General features: G+C 35.6%; 1 protein-coding gene across 1 annotated transcript in view; it reads left to right on the top strand.

The window, feature by feature from the left end:
* Positions 1–24,242, top strand: part of garz (Sec7 domain-containing protein garz) — a 405,451-nt gene that overhangs the window by 367,084 nt on the left and 14,125 nt on the right. The window contains exons 32-33 of the mRNA XM_090404320.1: positions 13,254–13,551; positions 19,740–19,984. Coding sequence (XP_090260446.1) covers positions 13,254–13,551; positions 19,740–19,984 — 543 coding nt within the window. The remainder of the gene's footprint in view (positions 1–13,253; positions 13,552–19,739; positions 19,985–24,242) is intronic.

Below are 24,242 nucleotides of genomic sequence, written 5' to 3'. Positions count from 1 at the left end.
CATGTTTTTCTTTTCAATATGAAATTCGATTTTATCTTGCTCAAGACTAAATAGTGATCACTTCCAATTTCAAATCCTCTGTACACTCTGGTGTCCTGCACCAGGGAGAAAACATCACTATCAACAATAACATAGTCAGTGAGACTTTTCTTATTCCTGGCCTCTTCTCTCCATGTGAATTTGTGCACATTTTTGTGTTGGAACATGGTGTTAGTAATAACCAGTCCATGTCCTGAGCAGAAATCCAACAGATATTTGCCATTATTATTAGCTTTGCTCTTTTCTCCAAATTTTCCCAAAATATTTTTGTATGTCTGACAATAATTTCCTACTCTGCTATTTAGATCCCCAACAAGGACCAACTTTTCATTTTTCATTGTGTCAGTTGCTTTTTCTAAAGCATTAAAAAATTCCTCCACTTCTACCTTAGTAGAACCTTCTGTGGGACCATGGCCACCCCTAAATTTATATTTTTTAATGGTAATTCGATGAACAGGAGATTCTTCAACCTCTACTTATAGTATGCCCATGCTTTTTAGATCTCCACTTGGAAACTTGCCAAGAATAGTCGATTCATGCTGAAGGGGAGAAAAAAATGAAGAACATACAAATTGATCACCAACACGCAATATCACATGCTTTATAGGTAAATTTTTCCAACTATTATACAAGCGACATAGTTAACTACAATGATCATAAAACAGAAGTTAATTTTCTGATGGGTAATAATAAACAACTCATCCTGCAATATGGATTGATTACCTTATTATCGGAATGGATTCTCCTTTTTGTGACGTGCAGAAGTGTCAAAGGGTCTCTAATCTGTGGGCGAACTATATATTAGTACTATACAAATGATGAGGAGAAAGAAGAAAACTGAATGTGAAAGCCTGCAGAGTATACTCTTTTAGGAAACACATAAGGAAGGAGCATGTTCTTTCAAAAGACAGCAGAAGGGAATGAATGAAGAGAACAAAAATTTTCTTATGTGAATTTGGAGTTGAGCTACCAAAGAGTATTGAATAAATGAAGATTTAGAGATGATTATGTGTGTGTGTGTGGGGGGGGGGGGGGGATTACTGACTTCAATTCTAATGAACAGTGACCATTGAAATATTTGTAGAAAATGCAAATAGCAGAAACTGAATGTGTCTGTGAAAGAGATGGAGAATGGAGTGATTTAGTGAGAGAGAGGTCATTAATCATTCTAATTGCTCAAGGTGTTACTTTATTAGTAGCAGCTTGTGCAAAAGAGAGAATCTAATTGCCTGAATGCTGAGGAGGCAATATTTGTAATTTCTTTAATTAAGAGAGACTGGGGTTATGTTTATCCCATGAAGAGAAATCTTGTATTGTCCAGCGATGAGAATTGAGTGTTGTCAAAAGTAAGAATCCTTTTTTTTTTGAAAAAATAGTTTTTTGACAAATAAGACAGGAATGAGTTACAAGCATTGAAATTAACAAAACTATCAGAATGTCATTGCAGAATGATTTGGAAATTATAATTTAGAATGGCAGAAGTTAATGATTTTTTTTGTGCAGGCCTTGTCAAATGTGAAAAGGAGTGGAGTGTATTGTCATCAGAAAAACTATTGATTATATTTGCATTCACCAGAAAAGGTCATTGTTGATATTAGGAGTAAAGAAGATGAAAGCATGGAGCTTGTGGAACTCAGCATTGGTTTAAAAGTTTGAGGATAAAGATCCCTCCACCAGAAAAATCTGACAGCTCAGCTCAGTTACAGTAGTCAGAAGATTGCCAGTACCTGGGAGATGCTTAAATGCCCTCTTAAATATCAGTGCAACCACTTGCATTGCCCAAACTTTTTCATGGAATTTTTCATACATGAGTGACATAAACATGATCCCTCCCCTTCTCATAGATGACACCAGCCCATAATGTGACTGTTTATTAGTTCAAAGGTTTCCCAATAACATACAAGTTGACTATCAGTGGTTTCTCTATTACTTGACAAAAAGTGAAGAGAAAGAAATTGGACAGTAATTTCATGGTCAAGTTTTTTTTAGCCTTCTTAGGGTTTGAATATGGCCAGTTGAATATGGAAGTTGCAGAATAAAGCTGAAATAGGAGAATATAAAAAGGCATCATAGAACACCTCTTGAACATAAATCTTTAATAAAGTAACTTGAGAAATGCCATCATGATCAAGAAACTTTCTTGGTATCCAGTTGACCTAATTTTTCTTAGCATTCGTTTGGCAAAAAATCACAAAGGACATTGAATTCATATGTTTGGAATGGGAGGAGAACATTTATCACGGTTGTAGATACAAGATTTGAAAGACTGTGAATACAAGATAAGAAGCCAGGAGATTTGGCTTTTTCTATTGATGACAATGTAGAATTATGTTCCTACCTATTTTCATAATCCTTTCTTTTTATGGATGATGGTTGGTCATAACAATTTTCTTACAGCTGTTATTCAATTTAGTTGAGGAAACCTGCAAACCTGTAATGGATTTATTTAGGTGAATAACATCATTTACATAAAGTGAAGAGCTAAAATTAATATCTCCAATTTTAATATCAAGCCTTGTGATACTTTTTTCCATAATGTGATCCATATATAGGGGTTGGACAAAATAATGAAAACACTAAGATATTTAGGAATAGAATTTGTGTTGGCTACATTGAAAAAACTTGCAGTGGCAGCACTAAATGTTCTTATTTTGTTTTGATTACACTCTCTAGTTCTTATGCATGTGCATTAGTGATACTTCTTAAAAATTGGAAAATGGGAGACTTGTCTGACTTTGAAAGAGGACAAATCATTGGTGCGCGTTTAGCTGGAGCATCAGTGACAAAAACTGCCACATTATTAAGTGTATAGAGATCGACAGTTTCTAAGGTTATGTCAGCATGCACAGATCATGACAAGACAACATCTCAAAGAGAAACAGTGAGCAAAATTCAAAAATGACAGAAAGAGATCACCTGACATTGAGAAGGATTGTTTCAAAAAATCACAGAATAGCTGCAGCATAGGTAACAGAAGAACTGAATAGTCATCTTGAAGAACCTGTTTTCACAAAAATTGTCTGATGTAAGATTCATAAATCCAGTATTCACACCAGAGCTGCAATTGCTAAACCTGTGATTTTTGAATGCTCATATGCATAAACAATGTTGTCACGTCTGTCAAACCTGGACATGAGAAAACTGGAAACATCTGATATGGTCAGTTTAGTTGACCTTCATGCTGTTTCCTACATCAGGACGAATTTACGTTTGGAGAACACTCGAAGCCTACAATCTAGAATGTGTGGTTCAAACAGCTAAGTGCTGGCGAGGTTCTGTGATGGTCTGGGCAGCAATATCATTGTATTCTGTTGGTCCCATTATTCCTCCATGGCAGAATTATTTCAAGTGATTATGTGAACATTTTAAGTAATCAGGTGCATCCTGTGATCCAAACATTATTTCCAAACAACAATGTAGTATTTCAAGATGACAATCCCCCCCCCCCCCACACACACACACAGCTTGTGGTTTGAAGAGCATGAAGGTGAACTTTGACATCTTTCCTGGCTAGCACAGTTACCAGATTTGAGCATTTTTCAACCACTCTGGTCAGTTTTAGAATCTAAAATAAGCAAAGATTCCCACCTTCAAAGTCTTTAAAATGTCTCATTTACATTATATAATTGTAGCATTCTAAACAGCTTTTCTCTTGGTACCTTGTCATATGCCTTTCAAGCTCTGACAAACTTAAATGCAAATCCTTGTTTTATTCCCATGATTTCTATTTAGCCTGCATTCAACTGTTTTTCTTTTTGAGTTTCCTTCCATGTTTTTTATTAACCTCTTCTAAAATATGCTTGCATAACTTATCTTGGTCACTCATTAGGAAAATTTTCTATAATTCTTACATTCACTTTTATTTTCCTTTTTATAGATGGATACTATGGATCTCTTTTCTAGTCATTTGGAATCCAACTCTCTGACAGACCTGCTGAGTTAATGCATCCACTGTAAAACTTTTATATCTCTCATTTGAGTATTTCTTGTTAAATATCATTACTCCAACTGCCTTTCCACATTTCATGTTGTTGATAGTTTTTATACCTGAAGAATTAATATGTATTCCTAATTGCATTCCCCTTAAATATTTTCTTCCACTCTTCTGTCACTATCTGTTTGGTTGCTTTTAAGCATTCTTTCAGGGTAATTACTCCATTTATCTAGAATATCTTTAGTTTGTTTTTCAAGTCACCTTTATCATATCCTTCTGATTCCTTTTGCTGTACTTTTTCCACCATTTCTAAACATTTTCAATAGCATCCAGAACATTTTGCTACTTTGCTGATATTTATGTGCTATATTCTTACCAAAGTCTTTCTGTGAGTTTTGTTTAGCTCCTCTCTTATATTTTTTTTTCTGTATTCTCTTAGGGCATTAGGGCATTGCACCTTACTTGGTAGGAACTTTTGATATTCTTTTTTCAGGACTGCTTCTCTAACTTGTGTCCACCATAGGCTCTAAATTTTCTATCCTCGCAGCCACAACCTCATCCCATGCCAGCTTAACTGAATCAGTCAATGTTTTCTTCATAGTTTGCCAACGAGACTCCAAGGTGGTTCATGTTTTGAAACTCGTTTTTTTCTTCGATAACATTGGTATAGTGGGGTCTAAATCTGCTTTACTTTAATTCTTTTTACAACTTTCTTACATATTTTTCATTTCTGTATGACATTCATTTTTTTATTCTGCTTAAAAGGAAGTGATCAATTTCAAATTCTCTATACTTTTATAAAGAGAATTTGAAACCAGTGTGAAGATATCACTATCAGCAATAATTGCCGGCCTCATTGGTCAAGCGGTTAGCATATCCAGCCAACAGATTGCAGGTTCGAATCTCACCATGGGCATGGATATTTGGGATTGTACGAGGGCTGTTCAATAAGTAATAAGACTAATTTTACTGTTGCGAAACCACTTATCACAATATTAATTTCTGTGGAATAAAGAAATGTTGTCTGTATTAACAAAAGAGGATGATAGATGGCATATATGGGCTGATGTGTCAGAGTGTCACGTGACTAAACACAAGCTTGTTTCGGTGCACCTATGAGCTGCGACCAGTCGTCGAAATGGAAGCATCCTTGGAACAGTGTTATGCGATTTAAATTTTATGTGCGTTTGCAAAAATCGGTATCGGACACTTTTAACATGATATGTGAAGCTTTCCACGATGAAGCAATGTTGAGGGCAAGTGTTTTTCGCTGGCATAAAACTTTTAAGGAAGGAAGGCAAAATGTGGAAGATCTTGAATGTGAGGGAAGACCTTCAACGTCCATCACAGAGACAATGATCAACACAGCAGCGATTATCATCAAGGAGGATTGCAGAATTACAGTACGCCAGCTGCATGTTGTCCTGAATATTTCTGTGGTAAGTGTTCACTCAATCATGGCTGAACATTTGGGACTGAAACGTGTTTGTGCCCGATGGATTCCCAAACTCTTGACACCAGAGCAAATGCAGCATCGAGTGGATGTGTGCACAGAATGGAAAGAAAGACTGGAACAAGAAGGCGACAACTTCTTAAAACGCATCATTACAGCAGATGAAGCTTGATTGTATCACTATGACCCTACAATGAAACAACAAAGCAGTGAATGGAAGCATCCATCTTCGCCTACCCCCAAGAAAGCAAAAACTGTAAAATCGGCTGGTAAAGTTATGACCATAATATTTTTTGACTATGAAGGCATTGTTTACCAACACGCTGTAGAACCTGGGAATACTGCAAATGGCTCATACTATGCGGATGTTTTACGGACAATGGCACAGCACGTCAAAAGGAAGCGTCCATTGCTGAAGAATGGCTTCTTATTGTACCACGATAATGCAAGGCCACATATTGCTGGTTGTGTAGTGGACGTTTTGCAGAAGAACAACATAGATATCCTACCACACCATCCATACAGTCCTGATCTCGCACCATGCGATTTCTGGGTGTCTCCTCAGCTCAAGAAACCACTAAGAGGACGTCATTTCGAAAGCAACAAAGCATGTGTAAAAGCTGCGGAGGTGGTTTTGAAAGAACTCTGAAAAAACAGACTTTCACCAAATGCATCGCATCTCACGGTAGTTACTTTGAAAAAGACCATGTAAATGATGACGATTAAAGGTAATCTCTTTTCTATATAAATATAGTCTTATAACTTATTGAACAGCCTCCGTATTTAGGTGTGAGATGAATTTCATTGTCCAGTGTGAAACCACTGTCCTGCTTATTGGAGGTGGTGGAGTGGCTTGAAAAAGTGCATGTATTGTCTGTAGAGCAGGGTTTCTGGACTACGTGAAAAATAAATTAAAAAAAATACAATTTATATATATATATATATATATATATATATATATTGATTGGTTTAAGCCAATAGGAATACAATTTGGTCGGCTAAATCCCAAACTGCCAGCCCATCCTCGTTCGTTCAGTGTCCAGGTAGATACCCAACAGGGTATGTCACGAGAAGGTGAGGATTGGACATTAGGTCAGAAGCCCTGGTCGGTTTAGGAGACCTCCACATAGCCTTAAAGGCTATGTGGAGGTCTCCTCTCAGTTACACAGCTTTGACCCTTAAGCACCTCTTATGCAGATGATGTTATACTTCTAAATAAATCTACTACAAGTTTGCAAGATTCCCTGACTAAATCGAATAACTGTTGTAATAGATATGGTATGAAGGTCGGCATTAAAAAGACAAAGCCAATGAAAATAGGTAGAATTGTTGAAAATGTCAACTGTGTTGTGAACGGGGAACCTGTAGAATAAGTAAAACATTTCAGCTACTTAAGCACGATTTTTACTGAAGATGGTCAATTAAATATGGAAATAGACAACAGAATTAACAAAGCTGGTATGGTAGGAAGTCAATTGAATAAATTCATATGGAATAAGAGAGAAATTAGTCAGAACACTAAATTAGTTGTATACAAGACAATGTTCAAACCAGTTTTAACTTATGGATCTGAGAGCTGGGTCAGAAGTAAAACACTTGACCAAAGACTAGAGACCGCAGATATGAGAGTCCTGAGAAAGATTAGAGGTGTGAACAGATGGTATCAGTGGCAATATCATATTAAAAACGAGGATATTAGGAAAGAACTTGACATTGTCAACATCCAGGAATGCATTAGCAGAGCTAATCTCAGGTGGTATGGTCACTTAAACAGAATGGGCGAAGAAAGATTAGCAAAACAAGTGTTTTCTGCCAGGTTGGCAAGAAAACAACCCAGAGGAAGACCAAGATATAGGTGGATTGATATGATACAAAGTGCCTTAGACGATAGAAATATAAGATCTGATAATGTTGGAGTCTTGACAAGTAACAGACTGATTTGAAGGAAAATTGTAGATAGGAAGTTAGTAATGATGTAAATTTTTCATGTAGTACTATCATATCCTGTACACCCCTTGAGGGTACATGTCAGGAATTTGATGATATATATATATATATATAAATAGAATAAAAAACCCTTAGCTCACTCTCAGTACTAATGTACTGTAGGTCTACAGTAAGAACCACATAAAATTATATATATGAGTCAGAGTTTTTTTTTTTTGTCTTCTTTTCATGTGAATTTGTATACACACCTTTGTTTTAACGTAAAGGTGTGTACAAATTATGTTTATGTTTTAACATTAAAAAACACCCTTATGTTTTAGCATAAACATGTTTTTTATCTTAAAACATAAACAATATGTAATATAACTTTAGTATCAATTGTTCCATGTGGTGAAAATACTGGCAACAAAATTGCAATATAAGATGTTATAGTCAGACAGTAGTGATCAGAAAAAGGAAGGAATAGCAAAGAAATGAGCAAATCTAAACTTCTTGATTGGCAGGCAATTTCAAATAAAGTTCTGTGGACAAATTTCAGGATCGAAAGTTGGACAATGAAATTTATTTGTAACTCTAATTACACAGAAAGCTCTCCTAAGAAAGAAATAGACGATTCTTTTTCTCATAAAGTAGGGCATTGGACATAATGAAAACAGAAAAGCATGTCCTTGTTGGAGATCTAAACAGCAGTGGAAGAAAATAATTCTAGATATATAGAAATGATCTTGGAAAATTTGGAGAAAACTGCAAAGTTAATAATAAAGGTAAGTGCTTGCTGGATTTCTCTGCAGTATGCAGACTAGTGAGAAAATTTTAAAGCAATTAAAAGTTGAGCAGCTCTGAAATGTGAACTGCAGACTAAAATACATAAACATTATTCAAGAAAAAATGAAAAGGTTTGAGAACAGGAACCAAACACAGAGATTCAATGGAAAGTCCTGAAAAAAACATTAATTGATTCAGTCAAAGAGGCATATGGTGAGGTTATCTTCAAGGTAACCTCACCATATGAGGTTACCTTGTTCCATGTAGTGAAAATACTGCCAACATGATTGAATTATGTTCTCTTCCCACTGAAGTTTATGTACTTATCATCATCAAATTCCTGATGTACCCTCAAGGGGTGTACAGGATATAATAGTATCACATAAAAAACTTACATCACCACTAACTTCCTATCTACAATTTTCCTCCAAATCATTCTGTTATCTGTCAATACTCCAACATTATCAGATCTTATCTATCTTCTAAGGCACTATTTACTGTATCAATCCACCTACTCGTATATCTTGGTCTTCTTCTGGATCTTTTTCCTGCCAACCGGCAGAGAAGACTTGTTTTGCTAATCGTTCCTCTCTCAATCTGTTTAAGTGACCATACCACCTGAGATTAGCTCTGGTAACACATTCCTGGATACTAATAATGTCAAGTTCTTTACTAATATCCTCATTTTTAATATGATATTGCCATTGATGCCATCTGTTCACACCCCTAATCTTTCTCAGGACTCTTATATCTGTAGTCTCTAGTTGATGGTCAAGTGTTTTATTTCTAACCCAGCTCTCAGATTCATAAGTTAAAATTGGTTTGAACATTGCCTTGTATACAACTATAATAAATTTAGTTTAATCCTTTATCCAAGTGTGAGCAAACAAAGTTTGCGCCTGAAAGTATCTTCAGGACTGGGTTAAGGTGGTACACACCAGGGCAACTCGTTGCAAAGGTGGAGCAAGCTACCAACACTCCTATCTTAGTATCTCCTATAATGCAAAACACATCTCCTTGCGGATATGTCTAATGTTATGCATTAAGGGAAGGGCCACTACCCAGACCGGTTTCGACCTTTATTGAGGTCTCTTCAGTGGGAGCCAGGCCCAAGTCGTGATATCAGGCAGAAGCATTAGCAGGTCATCTCCACCTATAGGAATTGCCAATTCGTGTGCCACCCTTTTTTAATAAATTACTCTGGATTTAGAGAAAGATGTTGAAAGTACCTGCTAATGCTTCTGCCTGATATCACGACTTGGGCCTGGCTCCCACTGAAGAGACCTCAATAAAGGTCGAAACCGGTCTGGGTAGTGGCCCTTCCCTTAATGCATAACATTAGACATATCCGCAAGGAGATGTGTTTTGCATTATAGGAGATACTAAGATAGGAGTGTTGGTAGCTTGCTCCACCTTTGCAACGAGTTGCCCTGGTGTGTACCACCTTAACCCAGTCCTGAAGATACTTTCAGGCGCAAACTTTGTTTGCTCACACTTGGATAAAGGATTAAACTAAATTTATTATACTCTAACCAAGTGGAAAATAAACTTTCAACATCTTTTGTATACAACTAATTTAGTATTTTCATAATTTTCTCTCTTATTTCATATCAATTTATTTAGTACAGACTTCTTACCATAATAGCTTTATTGATTCTGTTGTCTATTTCCATATTTAATTTACCATCTTCATTAAAAATCATGCCTAAGTAACTGAAATGTTTTACTTGTATAGGTTCTCCATTCACAATGCATTTCATATTTTCAATGCTCCTGCCTATTTTCATTGTCTTTGTCTTGTTATTGCAGATTTATTTAGAAGTATAACATCATCCGCATAAAGCAAAGAGCTGACATTAACATCTCCAATTTTGATATCGAGTTTGATACTACTTTCCTTCATAATGTGATCCATATAGATAATGAATAACAGAGGGATAATGTACATCCTTGTCTAACACCAGATTTAACATTAAACCATCTTCAATTCTAACTGCTGACTTACAACTCAAACAAACACTAAGTACTGCTTGATATAATGCCCCATTGACACCATACAACTGTAGTGTTTTGAATAGCTTCTCTCTTGGCACCTTGTCATATGCCTTTTCCAGATCTACAAAACTTAAATACAGATCTTTGTTATATTCCCATGATTTCTAAGCTGTTTTTTCGTGAAGTACAAATCTGATCCTTACAGCCTCTATTTGTCCTGAATCCAGCTTGTTCTTCACCTAGTTCCCTTCCACAATCCTTCTCAACCATTTTTCAAGTATACTTGCATAGATCTTTGCAGGAACACTCAGTAGGGAAATATCTCTTATTACAGAGAAGAGAATTTCCCTTCTCGGTAATTCTCACATTCAGTTTTATTTCCCTTTTTATGTATGACTGCTATGAGAGATCTACTCCAATCATCGGGAATTCTTCATTCTTCCCTCTGTCTAGGCCTTCTGAACTATGCAGGGCAGCCACTGTAAGACTTTTATTCCTCTATACTTAAGTATTTCTGGTCGAATATCATCTACGCCAACTGTCTTTCCACATTTCAGGCTTTTGGTGGCTGTTTCTACTTCAATATGGATATGTATTCCTGATTGCATGCCTGGTCAGTGTTTTTTACCACTGTGTTGTTGCTGATTGTTTCATTTAGCAATTTTCCGAAGTAATTACTCCATACATCAAGGATATCTTTTTTTTTTTTTCCAGTCTTCATATTGGCTTTATCATCTCTAATTCTTTTTATAGCACCCTTTCCTCCATTCTCAGCTTCTTCAACAACCTCCAGAATATCTTGCCACCTTCTTGATATTTATTTTCTGTGTTCTTACCAAAGAACACAGAAAATAAATCTTCACATCACTTTTTTTTAGCTAGTTTTACACAGTGTTTACTTTCTTACATTTGTCTCTGTATTCTCTAAGAGCACAAGCTGACTTATTTGCCAGGAAGTTTTGATATGTTTCTTTTTTCCCTTCACCATCTCTTTAACTTCCTGTGTCCACCATGGAGTTCTGATTTTTCTATCATTGAAGATAACCTCACCATATGCCTCTCTGACTGAATCAGTTAATGTTTTCTTCAGGACTTGCAATTGAATCTCTATGTTTGGTTCCTGTTCCCAAACCTTTTCATTTTTTCTTGAATAATGTTTGTATATTTTAGTCTGCAGTTCACATCTGAGAGCTGCTCAACTTTTATTCACTTTAAAATTTTCTTAAATGTTCCTCTTTTCAATATGAAATTCAGTTTTATCCTGCTCAAGACTATATAGTGGTCACTTCCAGTTTCAAATCCTTTGTATTCTCTGGTGTCCTTTTGCACACCAGGAAGAAAACATCACTATCAATAATAACATAATCAATGAGACTTTTCTTATTCCCTGCCTCTTCTCTCCATGTGAATTTATGCACATTTTTATGTTGGAATATTGTGTTAGCAGTAACCAGTCCCCTAAGCAGAAATCCAACAGGTATTTGCCATTATTATTAGCTTTGCTCTTTTCTCCAAATTTTTCCAAAATATTTTTGTATGTCTGACAATTATTTCCTACTCTGCTATTTAGATCCCCAATAAGGACCAACTTTTCATTTTTTGTTGTATCGGTTGTTTTCTCTAAAACCTCAAAAAATTCCTCCACTTCTACCTTCTGTGGGACTATAAGTCTCACAAATAAGTCTCATTGTCCAGTTCCCCATTCTGATATTTGCTCACATCACTCTACTTGATATTGCCTGCCATTCAAGAAGATTAGCTTTCTATTTAGTTTTGAATAATATGGCTACTCCTTCTTTCCCTTGATTTTCATTGCCTGAATGTAACATTGTTTCATTCATCTCAAAAAGATCTCACCAGTTTTTTTTTTTGTTTGTTCATTTCAGTCACCCCTATTATTTCAATGTGGTACTTATCCAATTCCTCAACTAGCTCTATTTCTTTGCCATTCAGGCCTCTTATGTTGATAGTACTGATCTTGAACTCTGGTGATGTTGAGTTGGGGTGTGTTTTAGGATTTGTTCCAGTAGCTGACTTTTCACTGTTCACCGTGGTTCCCTGGTGAAAACAACGGGGGCCTTGTTTAACCGGGCGATGCCCCAGCCGGCCTGAAATTCTGTCATGTTTTACCATCATTTTATATTGTGGTTTAAGCCAATAAGAATACAATTTGGTCAGCTAAATATCAAACTGCAAACCCATCCTCGTTCGTTTGGTATCCAGGGTAGATACCTAACAGGATGCACCACGGGAAGGTGAGGATTGGACATTAGGTCAGAAGCCCTGGTCATTTCTCTGCATTCCTTTAAAGGCTATGTGGAGGTCTCTTCTCAATTATACAGCCATGATCCTTAAGCACCTCTCACTTATAACATGCTGTATTTATTATTTGTCAGGATCTCACTTGTTTTGGTCTTTTTCATGTCAGTAACACCAATTATGTCCACATGCTTCTTCTCCCAGTTCGACTTCTTTTCCATTGATGTTTCTTATGTTGTGATGCCCATCTTCAGTTCTGCTGACATTAAGTTTGTTTCATTAACTGACTTGACTTTTCGCTATTCATCCTGATTTCCTGTCAAAAACAATGGGAGTTTCTTAACTAGGCTACACTCAGCCAGTATGAAATTTCATCATATTGTTTCTGGATTAAGCTAATACAGAATACTTGGTTAAGTTCTAACTTGCCAGCCCATTCTTGTTCATCTTTGTTCATTCTACATCCAGTGAATACCAGCTAATCGGAACAACTAGAAGTAGCTTTGGACTAAATGATATAAGTTTTTACAAGAAATGTTTTTATGACATTCTGACTTACAAAAGGTTGTAAATCTTTATCAAATTGGTGTTTGTGGGTATGTTAAGGATTTAGGTAATCTAGGTTTACAAATTATCTAATTCTTAAATCTAAACATCTCATATTTTCTTCTCAATTTTTAAAAATTCCTTATCTTATAGGAAGGTTTAACACTGTTTTCAAAATGAGCATAGCACGGTTATGGGAATTCACTTATTACAGCACAAACACTTTTAAAAACTTTAAATTCCTAAGACTGTGTTACTTCATATATGCATGAAGGGATATACAAGTAGACATTTTATTATTGCTTTATTTTGCAGAATGAAGCTATTCCCGAATCTTTGAAAAACATGTTGCTAGTAATGGATACAGCAGGCATTTTTCAGCATCAAGAAAACTATGGTTCTGAAAATGAATGTCAGTTGTGGAATATTACCTGGGATCGTATCAGTGCCTTTTTACCTCACTTGAAAGATGAAGTTTTTCAGCCAGCTCCTCAGCCATCTCCTGTACTTAGTGCCATTGTGAAAGAAGAAACTGAAGAAGAAATACTAGAAGCGAAAGAAGAAAACTTAAATCAGCCCCCATGTGAAGTAGTGGATGATGATACTGCCAAAGGTTAGTGCTATTGTAAGGTCTCTTAACATTGCTACTGTAGATTTGTTTCTCTTATGACCTCATGCCTTCTTATATTCATGAACCAGACTACTTTTTTGGAAGCTTAACCCTTTCAGGACATTTAATTCCAATATACTTATGATTTCTTCAGTCAAGTAGTAGAATGTTTTGATTATTTTCTGACTCTTTCAGAGGTAATTCATCATCAGTATGCTATATCAGAGTAGTTGTCTTAACTGCTGTTTCGTCCAGTCTTTGCCAAAAGTACCATATCAGTCTCATTTATGATTAAAAATTACATCATAAGGTCAGTTAGGCCTTGCTAAAAATTACGCAAATTGGTCTTGTCAATGAATGTGATGTATATAATATGTAGCATGATGGATTTGTATCTACATATGAACAGTTAATGTACAGTTAATGTATTTACATATGAACAGTTTCTACATATGCTGGAGAACATACAACAACAACAAAAAAAAAAAATCAGAGGATCATATCAGGAAAATTTTTCAAGTGAAGGTGAATTTGTTTCATACAGAGGTGGTAGGAGTTTTTTCTCCCAGAAATTCAGGATTTCCATCCCACAAAAAAAAAAAAACTAAGAACATTAGCAGACATCATGCATGGTAATTCTAATAATAGAAAAATCTAACTTTCCTAAAAGACTTTCTTAACAGATTGAAACCTAATCATTTCACAACAGAATTAATTACCATATTTTCCGGTGTATAAGACGCACTTTTTTACCTTAAAAATTCATCTTAAAAATGGGGTGCGTCTTATATAATGAAGGTAAAGGTTGTTTCCTCTTTTCAAAGTCATACACACTCCCTTTTATGTTCCAAAATCTTTGTAGGCAGTTAATGGTACAATCAAATTGATGCGTGACCTTCACGTGACTTAGCGGTTCATTGGCTAAGAACGGGGAGTCCCTATTCTAGTTTCATAATATCTTATCCGAGTAATCAGTTACCGATTTATCAGTATTGAGTTGACGTGTTGAGATATTTTGTGTTAGGTTTTAAGTTTTTTTCAAGAAAATTGTATTAAATTTCTTGGGTGTGTCTTATACATAGGAGTGTCTTATACACCGTAAAATACGGTAATTTGATTAATAAACAAAGAAAGCAAAGTTATTTTTGGTAACGAAGTACCCTTTTTTTTAAATTATCCAACTGAATTACAGAGATTCTTTCTTTCAAGGTTACATAGTGGATAACATTGTGTAGAATTTATGGAGACAAATACACACATTACAGCAATTCTTTACTTATAACTAAGAAAATAAAACTCGACATTTCAGCTCTATATCGAGGTCATCGTCAGTAAAACACATATGATCAGGACACAAGCTACATGACCACACAAAAGTAAGCTGAATCTGGCCCCATGGCTGCAAATATTAAATGCATTCCTAAGCTATTCTAAACAAACAACAGAAACATATCCAATTTGCCATCGAGATTGAAAACAATAACTCTCATCCTTTTCTAGACACACTTGTCACACATCGTCTCTCAGGCCATCTGTCCTTCACAGTCTATGACAATACACACAGGCCCATACATACATAAAGATTCATACCACTATTCAACACAAAAACTAGGGTCATCAGCATCCTCAAACATAGAGCCCTAACAATTTGCTCTGAGGAACAGGTCCTAAAGAAGGAATATGAAATCATTAAATCGCAGTTCACAAGATCCTCAACAATAATACCATGAATTTTATAAAAATATTACAAAAATGCCATAGCTATACCATACATTAGGAGAATATCAGAAAAAATACATAGAACACTATGGAAATGCAATATTGAGGAAACTTTCAAACTTCCTGCAAAATTAAAAAGTATACTCAACTCATCCAAAGATCTCCTCCCTTATCTTTGGATTTTGTAAATCCAAAATGTAAATCATTTTGGATTTACAAAATCTAGTTCACCTGCAATTTACCCTACATAGGCAAAACAATGCACACAATTCCAACAAGAAAAGACAAATGCAAATGCCATGTTAAATTCCTTCACTATGGTAAAACATACATTGCCTGTCAGACCATGCACTCCAAATGTATCACAGAATTAACTGGAAAGGCACTAAGTCCCTACACATCACCAAAACCTGGTTTAAAAGAAAATTCAAGCAAGCTTGTGAAATGCAGATTCATCATCTTAATCTCAACAGGAATGAAGGATTAGTAACTCAAAGAATATGGAAAAACCTATTTGCAACACATCTAGACTATCATGGCAGAACCCCACCAAAAGAAAACTGTAAAACAAACAGGATTGTAAAGATGCATTTGATGTAGTTCTGCTTTAATATAATCCCATTCATTTTAGCATCTGTGTAAGTTATTGTTTTTAATCATCTGTATGTCATCATCATCATCATCAAATTCCTGCCATGTACCCTCAAGGGGATGTACAGGATATGATAGTACTACATGAAAAAAAATTATATCATTACTAACTTCCTATCTACAATTTTCCTCCAAATCAGTCTGTTACTTGTCAAGACTCCGACATTATCAAATCTTATATTTCTATCTTCTAAAGAATTTCTTCTTCTTTTTTCTAAAGCATCAAAAAATTCCTCCACTTCTACCTTAGTAGAACCTTCTGTGGGACCATAGGCACAAATAAGTCTCATTGTCCAGTTCCCCATTCTCATATTTGCCCACATTACTCTACTTGAGACTGACTCCCATTCAAGAAGATTAGCCTCGTATTTTGTGTTGAATACTATGACTAGTCCTTCTTTTCCTCGGTTGTCATTGTCTGAATATAACATTTTGTATTTATTGCTCAGAAAGATCTCACCAGTTTTTGTCTTTTTTGTTTCAGTCATCCCTATTATGTCGATCTGGTACTTATCTAATTCCTCAGCTAGCTCCATTTCTTTGCCATTCAGGCTTCTTACGTTGATAGTACCGATCTTTAACTCTGGTGATGTTGAGTTGGGGTGTGTTTTCAGATTTGTTCCAGTAGCTGACTTTTCGCCGTTCGCGCTGGTTCCCTGGCGAAAACAATGGGGGCCTTGTTTAACTGGCTTGTTTATCTTGCTGTGTAAAATCAAAATACAAATTTTCTTCTCACAATCACATAAGAAAATTATAACTTATACCTGTATATCCAATATATGTCTAACTTGAAGCATATTCAGTTAAAACTTAAGCTAAGTGCCATAAATATCAACAACATTCTTCATAAAACACATTCTATTGAGTACTGAAGGAGGAAACAATGTTCAGGCCAAATAGAGGTGTCAGTATATCAGATTTTCACTTTAAGACAAATAGTCGAGAAATCATGGGAATATAACAAGGATCTGTATTTAAGTTTTGTAGATCCTGAAAAGGCAATTAACAAGGTGCCAAAAGGAAAGATATAAAATGCTCCAGTTATATGGTGTGAATGTATATTTTATGATATACATTGTATATCAATATCAAGCAATACATAAGTCTCTATTTGAGTTTGTAAGTCAGCAGTTAGAATTGAAGATGGTACAGGAAGATGGTTTGATGTTAAGTCAGGTGTGCAACAAGGGTGTACATTATCTCCGCTGTTATTCATCATCTATATGGATCACATTATAAAGGAAAGCAGTATAAAACCTATCAAAATTGGAGATGTTAATCTCAGCTCTTTACTGAATGCAGATTGATGTTATATTCCTAAATAAATCCAGGACAATTAAATGTTGAATAACTGCTGTAATAAATTTGGTATGAAAATCAGCATTAAAAACATAAAGACAAAGAAAATAGACAGAAACATTGAAAACATCAACTGTATCCTGAATGGAGAACCTATAGAACAAATAAAACATTTCAGCTATTTAAGCACAATTTTTAGTGAAGATACTAAATAAAATTTTGAAATAGACACCAGAATTAGCAAAGCTGGTTATGGTAGGAAGTCAACTGAAGAAATTTATATGAAATAAAATAGAGATATTAGTCAAAACACTAAATTAGCTGTATACAAGACAGTTGAAAACCAATTTTAACTTATGGATCTGAGAGCTGGGTTAGAAATAAAACATTTGATTAATGGCTGGAGACCTTGGATATGAGAGTTGTCAAAAAGATTAGTGGAGTAAACAGATGGCATTAATGACAGTATCATATTAAAAACTATGATATTAGAAAAGAACTTGACATTTTTAGCATTCAGGAATGTTAGGAGAGCTAATATCAAGTGAATGGCCACTTAAAGAGAATGGAAGAAATAAGATTAGCTAAACAAGTGTTCTTTGCCAGGATGGCAGGAAAAGGTGAATTGATACAGTAAAAAGTGCCTTAGAAGACAGAAATATAAGATCTAATAATATTGGAATGTTGACAGGCTGATCTGGAGGAAAATTGTTGATAGAAAGTTAGTAATGATGTTACTTTTCATTCATGTAGTACTATCATAATTATCCTGTATACATCCCCCCCCCCCCTCACAAGGGTATATTTCAGGAATATGATGATGATGATGAAATAACGTCATGACAGCTGGGTATCACGAAGAGCAAAGAGAAGTTTTTTCACTAATGATGGACTGGATACATTTGTTTGTGGGGCAATGAGGTTTCTTTTCCACTTGATTATTTCATTGCACTCAGTATAAAAAAACTTCCACAGGTATTTTAACTCCAAGAGTAGAAAGGTATGTACATCTTGCTAATTCTTAATGCTGCTGAATGGTAGACTATTTCCTCCGATGACATAGTCATTAGGTGCAGTTAGGCTCAACAGCTCGCTGGTCAACTACCAATAGCAAAACTACAAGCATTGGTGCTATATTCTTTTTACAGTAAAATATTGTTTTAACATAATTTTATCAACATAACAATATTTTGATACATTTTTTATTTCCTAAACTAACAATAATATTTTTCATAAATAAAATCATGTTAAGATATTTAAATGTCTTAACACAGTGAATTGCTCTCACTAATATCCAGTGCTATTCATAGCTTTTCAAATGACAGTGCACTCCATTCCTCTTTGTCATTTACAAAATTTTGTAGTATTCAGATAACATTCAAGCTTCAAAATTTTCTATGGCTAGTGCTTTAAACACTGATCTTCTAGCCATTCTCAAGTGGAGTGAAGATAATTTAGTAAATTTTAATGCTACCAAAACACAATGCTGTTGAAGAAAGACCATGAATAACTTTGTCTCACTTTTTGATAACATTGCACTCACCATTCGAGATTAGTTTTCTCTTCTCTTATTTTCACATCTAACCTTCCCAGCATATCATGTCAGTAGCTCTTCAGTCTCCAAAAAATATGGTATTCTTTTTCCTTCTGCTGAACTCCTAACACTTTCTAAATCCCAAATTTGTTAAAACCTTAGAATATTGTTTTCGCACATGGGGCGGCACCCAAAAAAATTCTCTCAAAGTGCTTGATTATATCTCCAGAAGAGAGCTATTTGCTTTATAGATGACTTGCTCTTACAGACCCTCCCCCTCCAGTTGCATATGAGAATATATGCTTTGTCTCTGATTATGTCTTTTCTGTAAGTATTTTCATAGATGCTGTTCCCCGAAACTGGCCACCACCATTTCCTACTTCCTTCAAATCATGTACCAACACAAACATCTGCTGGTTAACATTGATGTACTTCTCCAAGCACACAAAACCAATTTCTTATCCTCTTCTTTCATTCTGTATACTTCTGTCCTTTGGAACAGTCTTATCCATACCATTATCCTCGATGAATACAACCTCCAGTTCTTCAAAAAACACTAATAGATTATTTTCTTCTCTATAATTACTTTCTCACACTATGGTGGTACTGTTGTGTTATAGGTCTTTAGACCTCACATGTGAGGTTAATATATTCAAAAAAAAAAAAAAAAGATAAAGAATCCTCTAGCAATTAGTATAGCCCTACTATAACTAGTAGGGCTATACTAATACTATCCAACTAGTAAGTTTTGTAGATAGATCTTTGTGGATATCTTTGTATTTAGATAATTTTATATGATATAAAAAGATAAACATATTTTATAATTTATTATTTTGTTTAATGTTATAATGCTGTTAAAATAGTTATGAATGACATAAAAAGATTTATCTCTAATTAAAGACATTACTGTGGACTCATCATGGCTTTCTAGGCATCATAGTAATTTTGCTTTTGCTGTTAACCCTATTTTTTAATTTTTCAATTGTAGAGACAAATGGACAGATTGTCAAGTCTGCTTCTCCACATCGTTTTTCTGCTTCTTCAGAGTTGTCCTCAGCTCCTTCAGTTATCCTTCATCCACCAGTACTTCCTCTCTCACATCCTTCATCCCAGTGTTCTCAGATTACAGCTTCCAGTCCCACAGTATCACTTGCTTTATCAGCTCCCGCAGTGCCTCTTCTTCTGAATCCATCAGTAATGAGCCAAGCACACATGCCAATTTTTTCACCGCAGGTAAGAATATTTTCTGCTTTATGAATACACTACAGAGAAACTTTATTTATTGAGAATGCTTGGGAACTTTCAGTATGCTTTTTCTTTTCCAGGATGGCAGCCACTTGAACTTCTTACATCCACCATAGCTTTCTAATTTTTCTATCCTTGCAGAGACAATTTCACCACATACCTCCCTAGCTAAATCAGTTGGTCTTCCTTAGCCAGAGACTCCAAAGTTTGGGTCTTGGTCTTGCTTTCAAAGTTCCACTTTTTCTTCAATAATATTTCTATAGTTGTGTCTGTAGTTTATCACAAAAAGCTACTCGACTGTTATTCTTTTTTTAAAACTTTCTTACATATTTTTTTATTTTTATCTTGCTTAAAAGCAAGCAATCAATTCCAAATTCTCTGTATACTTTTTTTTTTTTTTAAATCTTGAAACAGAGTGAAGATATCACTATCAACAATAAATATAGTCAGTATGATTTTTTCTTTTCTTCTTATGTCTTCTTACCTTTTAATTTTAGCTTATTTTTTATTAGCTTTGCTCTTCTGTCTGCAGTTTTCCAAAATAGATTCTATCAATTAACAAGGATTTAGGCCTATTATGGCCTGTTCCAGCCTCAGAAGCCATCAGTAAGTCTCTTCAGTGGATGATCTGGTCTTCTTTTTTCCTGATGGTTTATAATGCAGGACTTGTTTGAGTAGTCTTTCTGTTTGCATTCGTTTAACATTCTCCATCCAATTATATTTATATATCATTATTTTTTCTATTATTCGTTCCTGGTTTAATTTGACCTAGTAATAGCATCTGAGAATTTGACTGTAATGAATATGACCATGTTGAATATGACCAGGTCAAGACTTGGTGAGAGTGATCATAGGGTCTTGACCTGGGATGTGGCTAAATGTGTGAAATTTTCAGTTAAGACAGGGTATATGTGGAATTACTGTGCTGGCAAGTATGACAGGCTTAGGAGATTGCTTGGTTCAGTGCCATGGCATGTAAAACTGCAAGGGTTGGATGTTGATAGGGCATGGGAAGTGGTCAAGGAACATTTGCAGGAGGTATGGCTGTTTACCTAGAGTCCGAATAGTAAATCAAGTAGATGTTAAATGGACGAATAACACCATTAAACTTGTGTTGCAAAAAAAGAAACAACTGTGGAAGGAATTTAAGGAGAAAGGTGACCTGCAAGCACATGAATGGTATAAAGCGCAGGCCAGAAGGGTAACGAGTGTGGTGAGAAAAGCAAAAACGGATTATGAAAGGAAATTATCCATGCAAGCTAAAGAGAATCCCAAACAGTTCTTTCAATATGCTGCTAGTAAAAAAAAAACTGTACATGGCAGAATGATTTTAAGGAACGCTGATGGTAGGGAGGTCACTCAGTTGATATAGTGGAATTACTGAGTGAGCACTTTGCAACAGTATATCATCCAGGTGGTGACATTGAAGGAATGAAGGAACCATTAGTTTATATGGGAATTGTGGTGAATGAAGTGGAGGTGAATAGTCTATTACAGAATCTTAATATGAATACATCTGTGGGATTGGATGGTATATCAGCACGGGTCTTACGTGAAGCAGCTAAAGAATTGTCAGTGCCCTTGACTTTATTGTTTAATCTGAATCTCGGGTCTGGTTTAGTCCCGGAGGGGTGGAAAGAGGGGAAAATAGTTCCACTGCATAAAGGAGGAGCCAAGACTACTGTTGCAAATTACCGACCAAACATATCAGGAGTCATTATCAAGGTCTTGGAGAATGTAGTCAAGGGAAAAATACAGGAATGGATTGATGAAAATGAGATACTGTATGGGAGACAGCATGGTTTTGCAAAGGGTAGATCATGCCTCAGTAACTTGCTCAGGTTTTATAACACAGTGACGGCTGAACTGGATAAGGGTAATGGGTTTACAGTGATACTGTTGGAACTTGTTAAGGCCTTTGACAGGATACCACATGGAAGTCTAATCTGTAAACTGCAATATATGGGAATGGATATAGGGTTGGTGAGATGGATAGGAGGGTGGTTGATGGAGAGATACCAGAGAGTAGTTTACTCAGGAGTACAGTCCAAAAGACAGCCTGTGACTAGTGGTGTGCCGCAGGGTTCTGTTCTTGGACCACTGCTGTTTAATTTGTTCATTAATGATATAGGAAAGGATCTGAGAGGAACGGTTCATTTGTTCGCTGATGATGATGCTAAGTTGGGTAGGGCAATAGTGAATGCAGAAGACGTCAAAATTTTGCAGGATGATTTGGATAGATTGGTGGTCTGGGCTAAGGAGAATGGATGTCAATTTAATGTGAAAAAATGTAAGGCTATGCATTTTTTGGGTGAAAAGATTAGCAGTAGTATATCACATTGGTGGAACATCAATCTCCAGGAGATTGATGAGGCCAGGGACTTGGGAGTGTTGGTGGATAGGGAGTTGAAGTTTAGGGGCACATCGCAAAAGTGGCTAAATCAGCTCATCAAATCACTTGGATACTGAAAAATACTTTGACGAGCAGAGATAAGCAAGTTATTGTTCCTGTGTATCGAGCCTTGATAAGACCCCATCTAAATTGCTGTGCCCAGATCTGGTCACCTAGGTTTCTTCTTGATGGGGAGGAGGAGGTTGAGAGGATCCAGAGGCGAGTTACCAAGATGATAGCAGGTCTATGGAATGAACCTTATGAAAACAAGTTGAAGATTTGTGGGTTGCAGAAATTGGTTGATAGGCGGAAAAAGGGAGATATGATTGAGAAGACATTCAAATTGCTGAAGGGTTTCTGTAGGATAAATTCAGAGGATATTTTTGAGAACAGGACATGGTGGGAGGACTAGGGGACATCCATGGAAGCTGGGCAAGAGTGTGGTTAGTAAGGGTGTTAAGAGCTGGGTTTTTTACTTTTAGAGAGGTATAAGTGGAATGAGTGGAATAAGCCACCTGAGTCTGTTGTGGGTGCTGTGACAGTGAATGAGTTCAAGGCAAAGTATGGCAGATACTGTGCGAATGTCAAACAGTTGTGATGGACATGATGTTTAGGGCCTCCCTTGATGAGTCTAATGACTCCTTGGAGTCGCCCGTAATAATAATAATTATTATTATTTCTTTTATATTCAAATAAGGTGTATTTTGCTGTTTTCCTCATATATTTTATTTCCACTTCTGTTAATCTTTGTCATTTTGTTTTATTGTCAAAATTTCACTTCTGTATTGCAGTGTTGGTAGAACTGGAGTATTATAAACTTTTGCTCACATCTGCTTTTGCAGTTTCATTTCTTTTATATTCAAATAGGATATATTTTGCTGTTTTCCTCATACATTTCATTTCCACTGCTGTTAATCTTTTGCTTGTCTTTTTGTTTTATTGTCCAGATTTCACTTCTGTATTACAGCATTAATAGAGCTAGTTTACAGAGCAATACATAGTCTATATTTAAGTTGTCAGTCAGCAATTAGAATTGAACAAAATTTAGGAAGATGGTTTCATGTACAATCAGGGGTAAGACAGGGATGCACATTATCTTCACTCCTATTCATCATCTATATGGATCACATTATGAAAGAAAGTGGCATCAAACCTGATATTAGAATTGAAGATATCATACTTAGGCTCTTTGCTTTATGCAGATGATATTATACTCCTAAACACATCTAGTGCAAGTCTCCAGGATTCACTAAGTAAATGGAATAACAGCTGTAACAAAATTTGAATGAAAATCAGCATCAAAAAGACCAAAACTGTGAAAATAGGGTAGCATAGAAAACTTCAGCTGTATTCTGAATGGAGATGCTATAGAACAAGTAAAATATTTAAGCTATTTATGCATGGTTTTTAGTGAAGATGGCGGGCATAAATCTGGAAATGACAACAAAATAATCAAAGCTGGTATGGTTCAGCAGCCAGCTGAATAAATTTACATAGAATAAGAGAGAAATTAGCCAAAACACCAAACTAGCAGTATACAAGACAAAGTTCAATCCAATTTTAAGTTATGGATCTGAGAATTAGGTTAGAAATAAGGCGCTTGATCAAAGACTAGAGACCTCAGATATGAGGCTTCTAAGAAAAATTCAGGGAGTGAAAATGGTATCAATGGCAGAATCATATTAAAAATGAAGATATTAGAAAGGAACTTGACATTGTTATCATTGAAGTTTGTGTCAGCAGAGCTAATCTAAGGTAGTATGGCCTTTAAATAGAATGGGTGAAGAAAGGTTAGCAATACAGGTGTTTGATGCCAAGATGATGTCAGGAAAGAGACCCAGAGGAAGACCAATG

This window comes from Typopeltis vanoorti, chromosome 14 (genome assembly GCF_054136105.1).
Source record: "Typopeltis vanoorti isolate ZY-2024b chromosome 14, IOZ_Tvanoo_1.0, whole genome shotgun sequence".
NCBI lineage: Eukaryota > Metazoa > Arthropoda > Arachnida > Uropygi > Thelyphonidae > Typopeltis > Typopeltis vanoorti.
The sequence above is the reverse complement of the archived record's forward strand: the minus strand, read 5'-3'. Positions and strand labels throughout refer to the sequence as shown.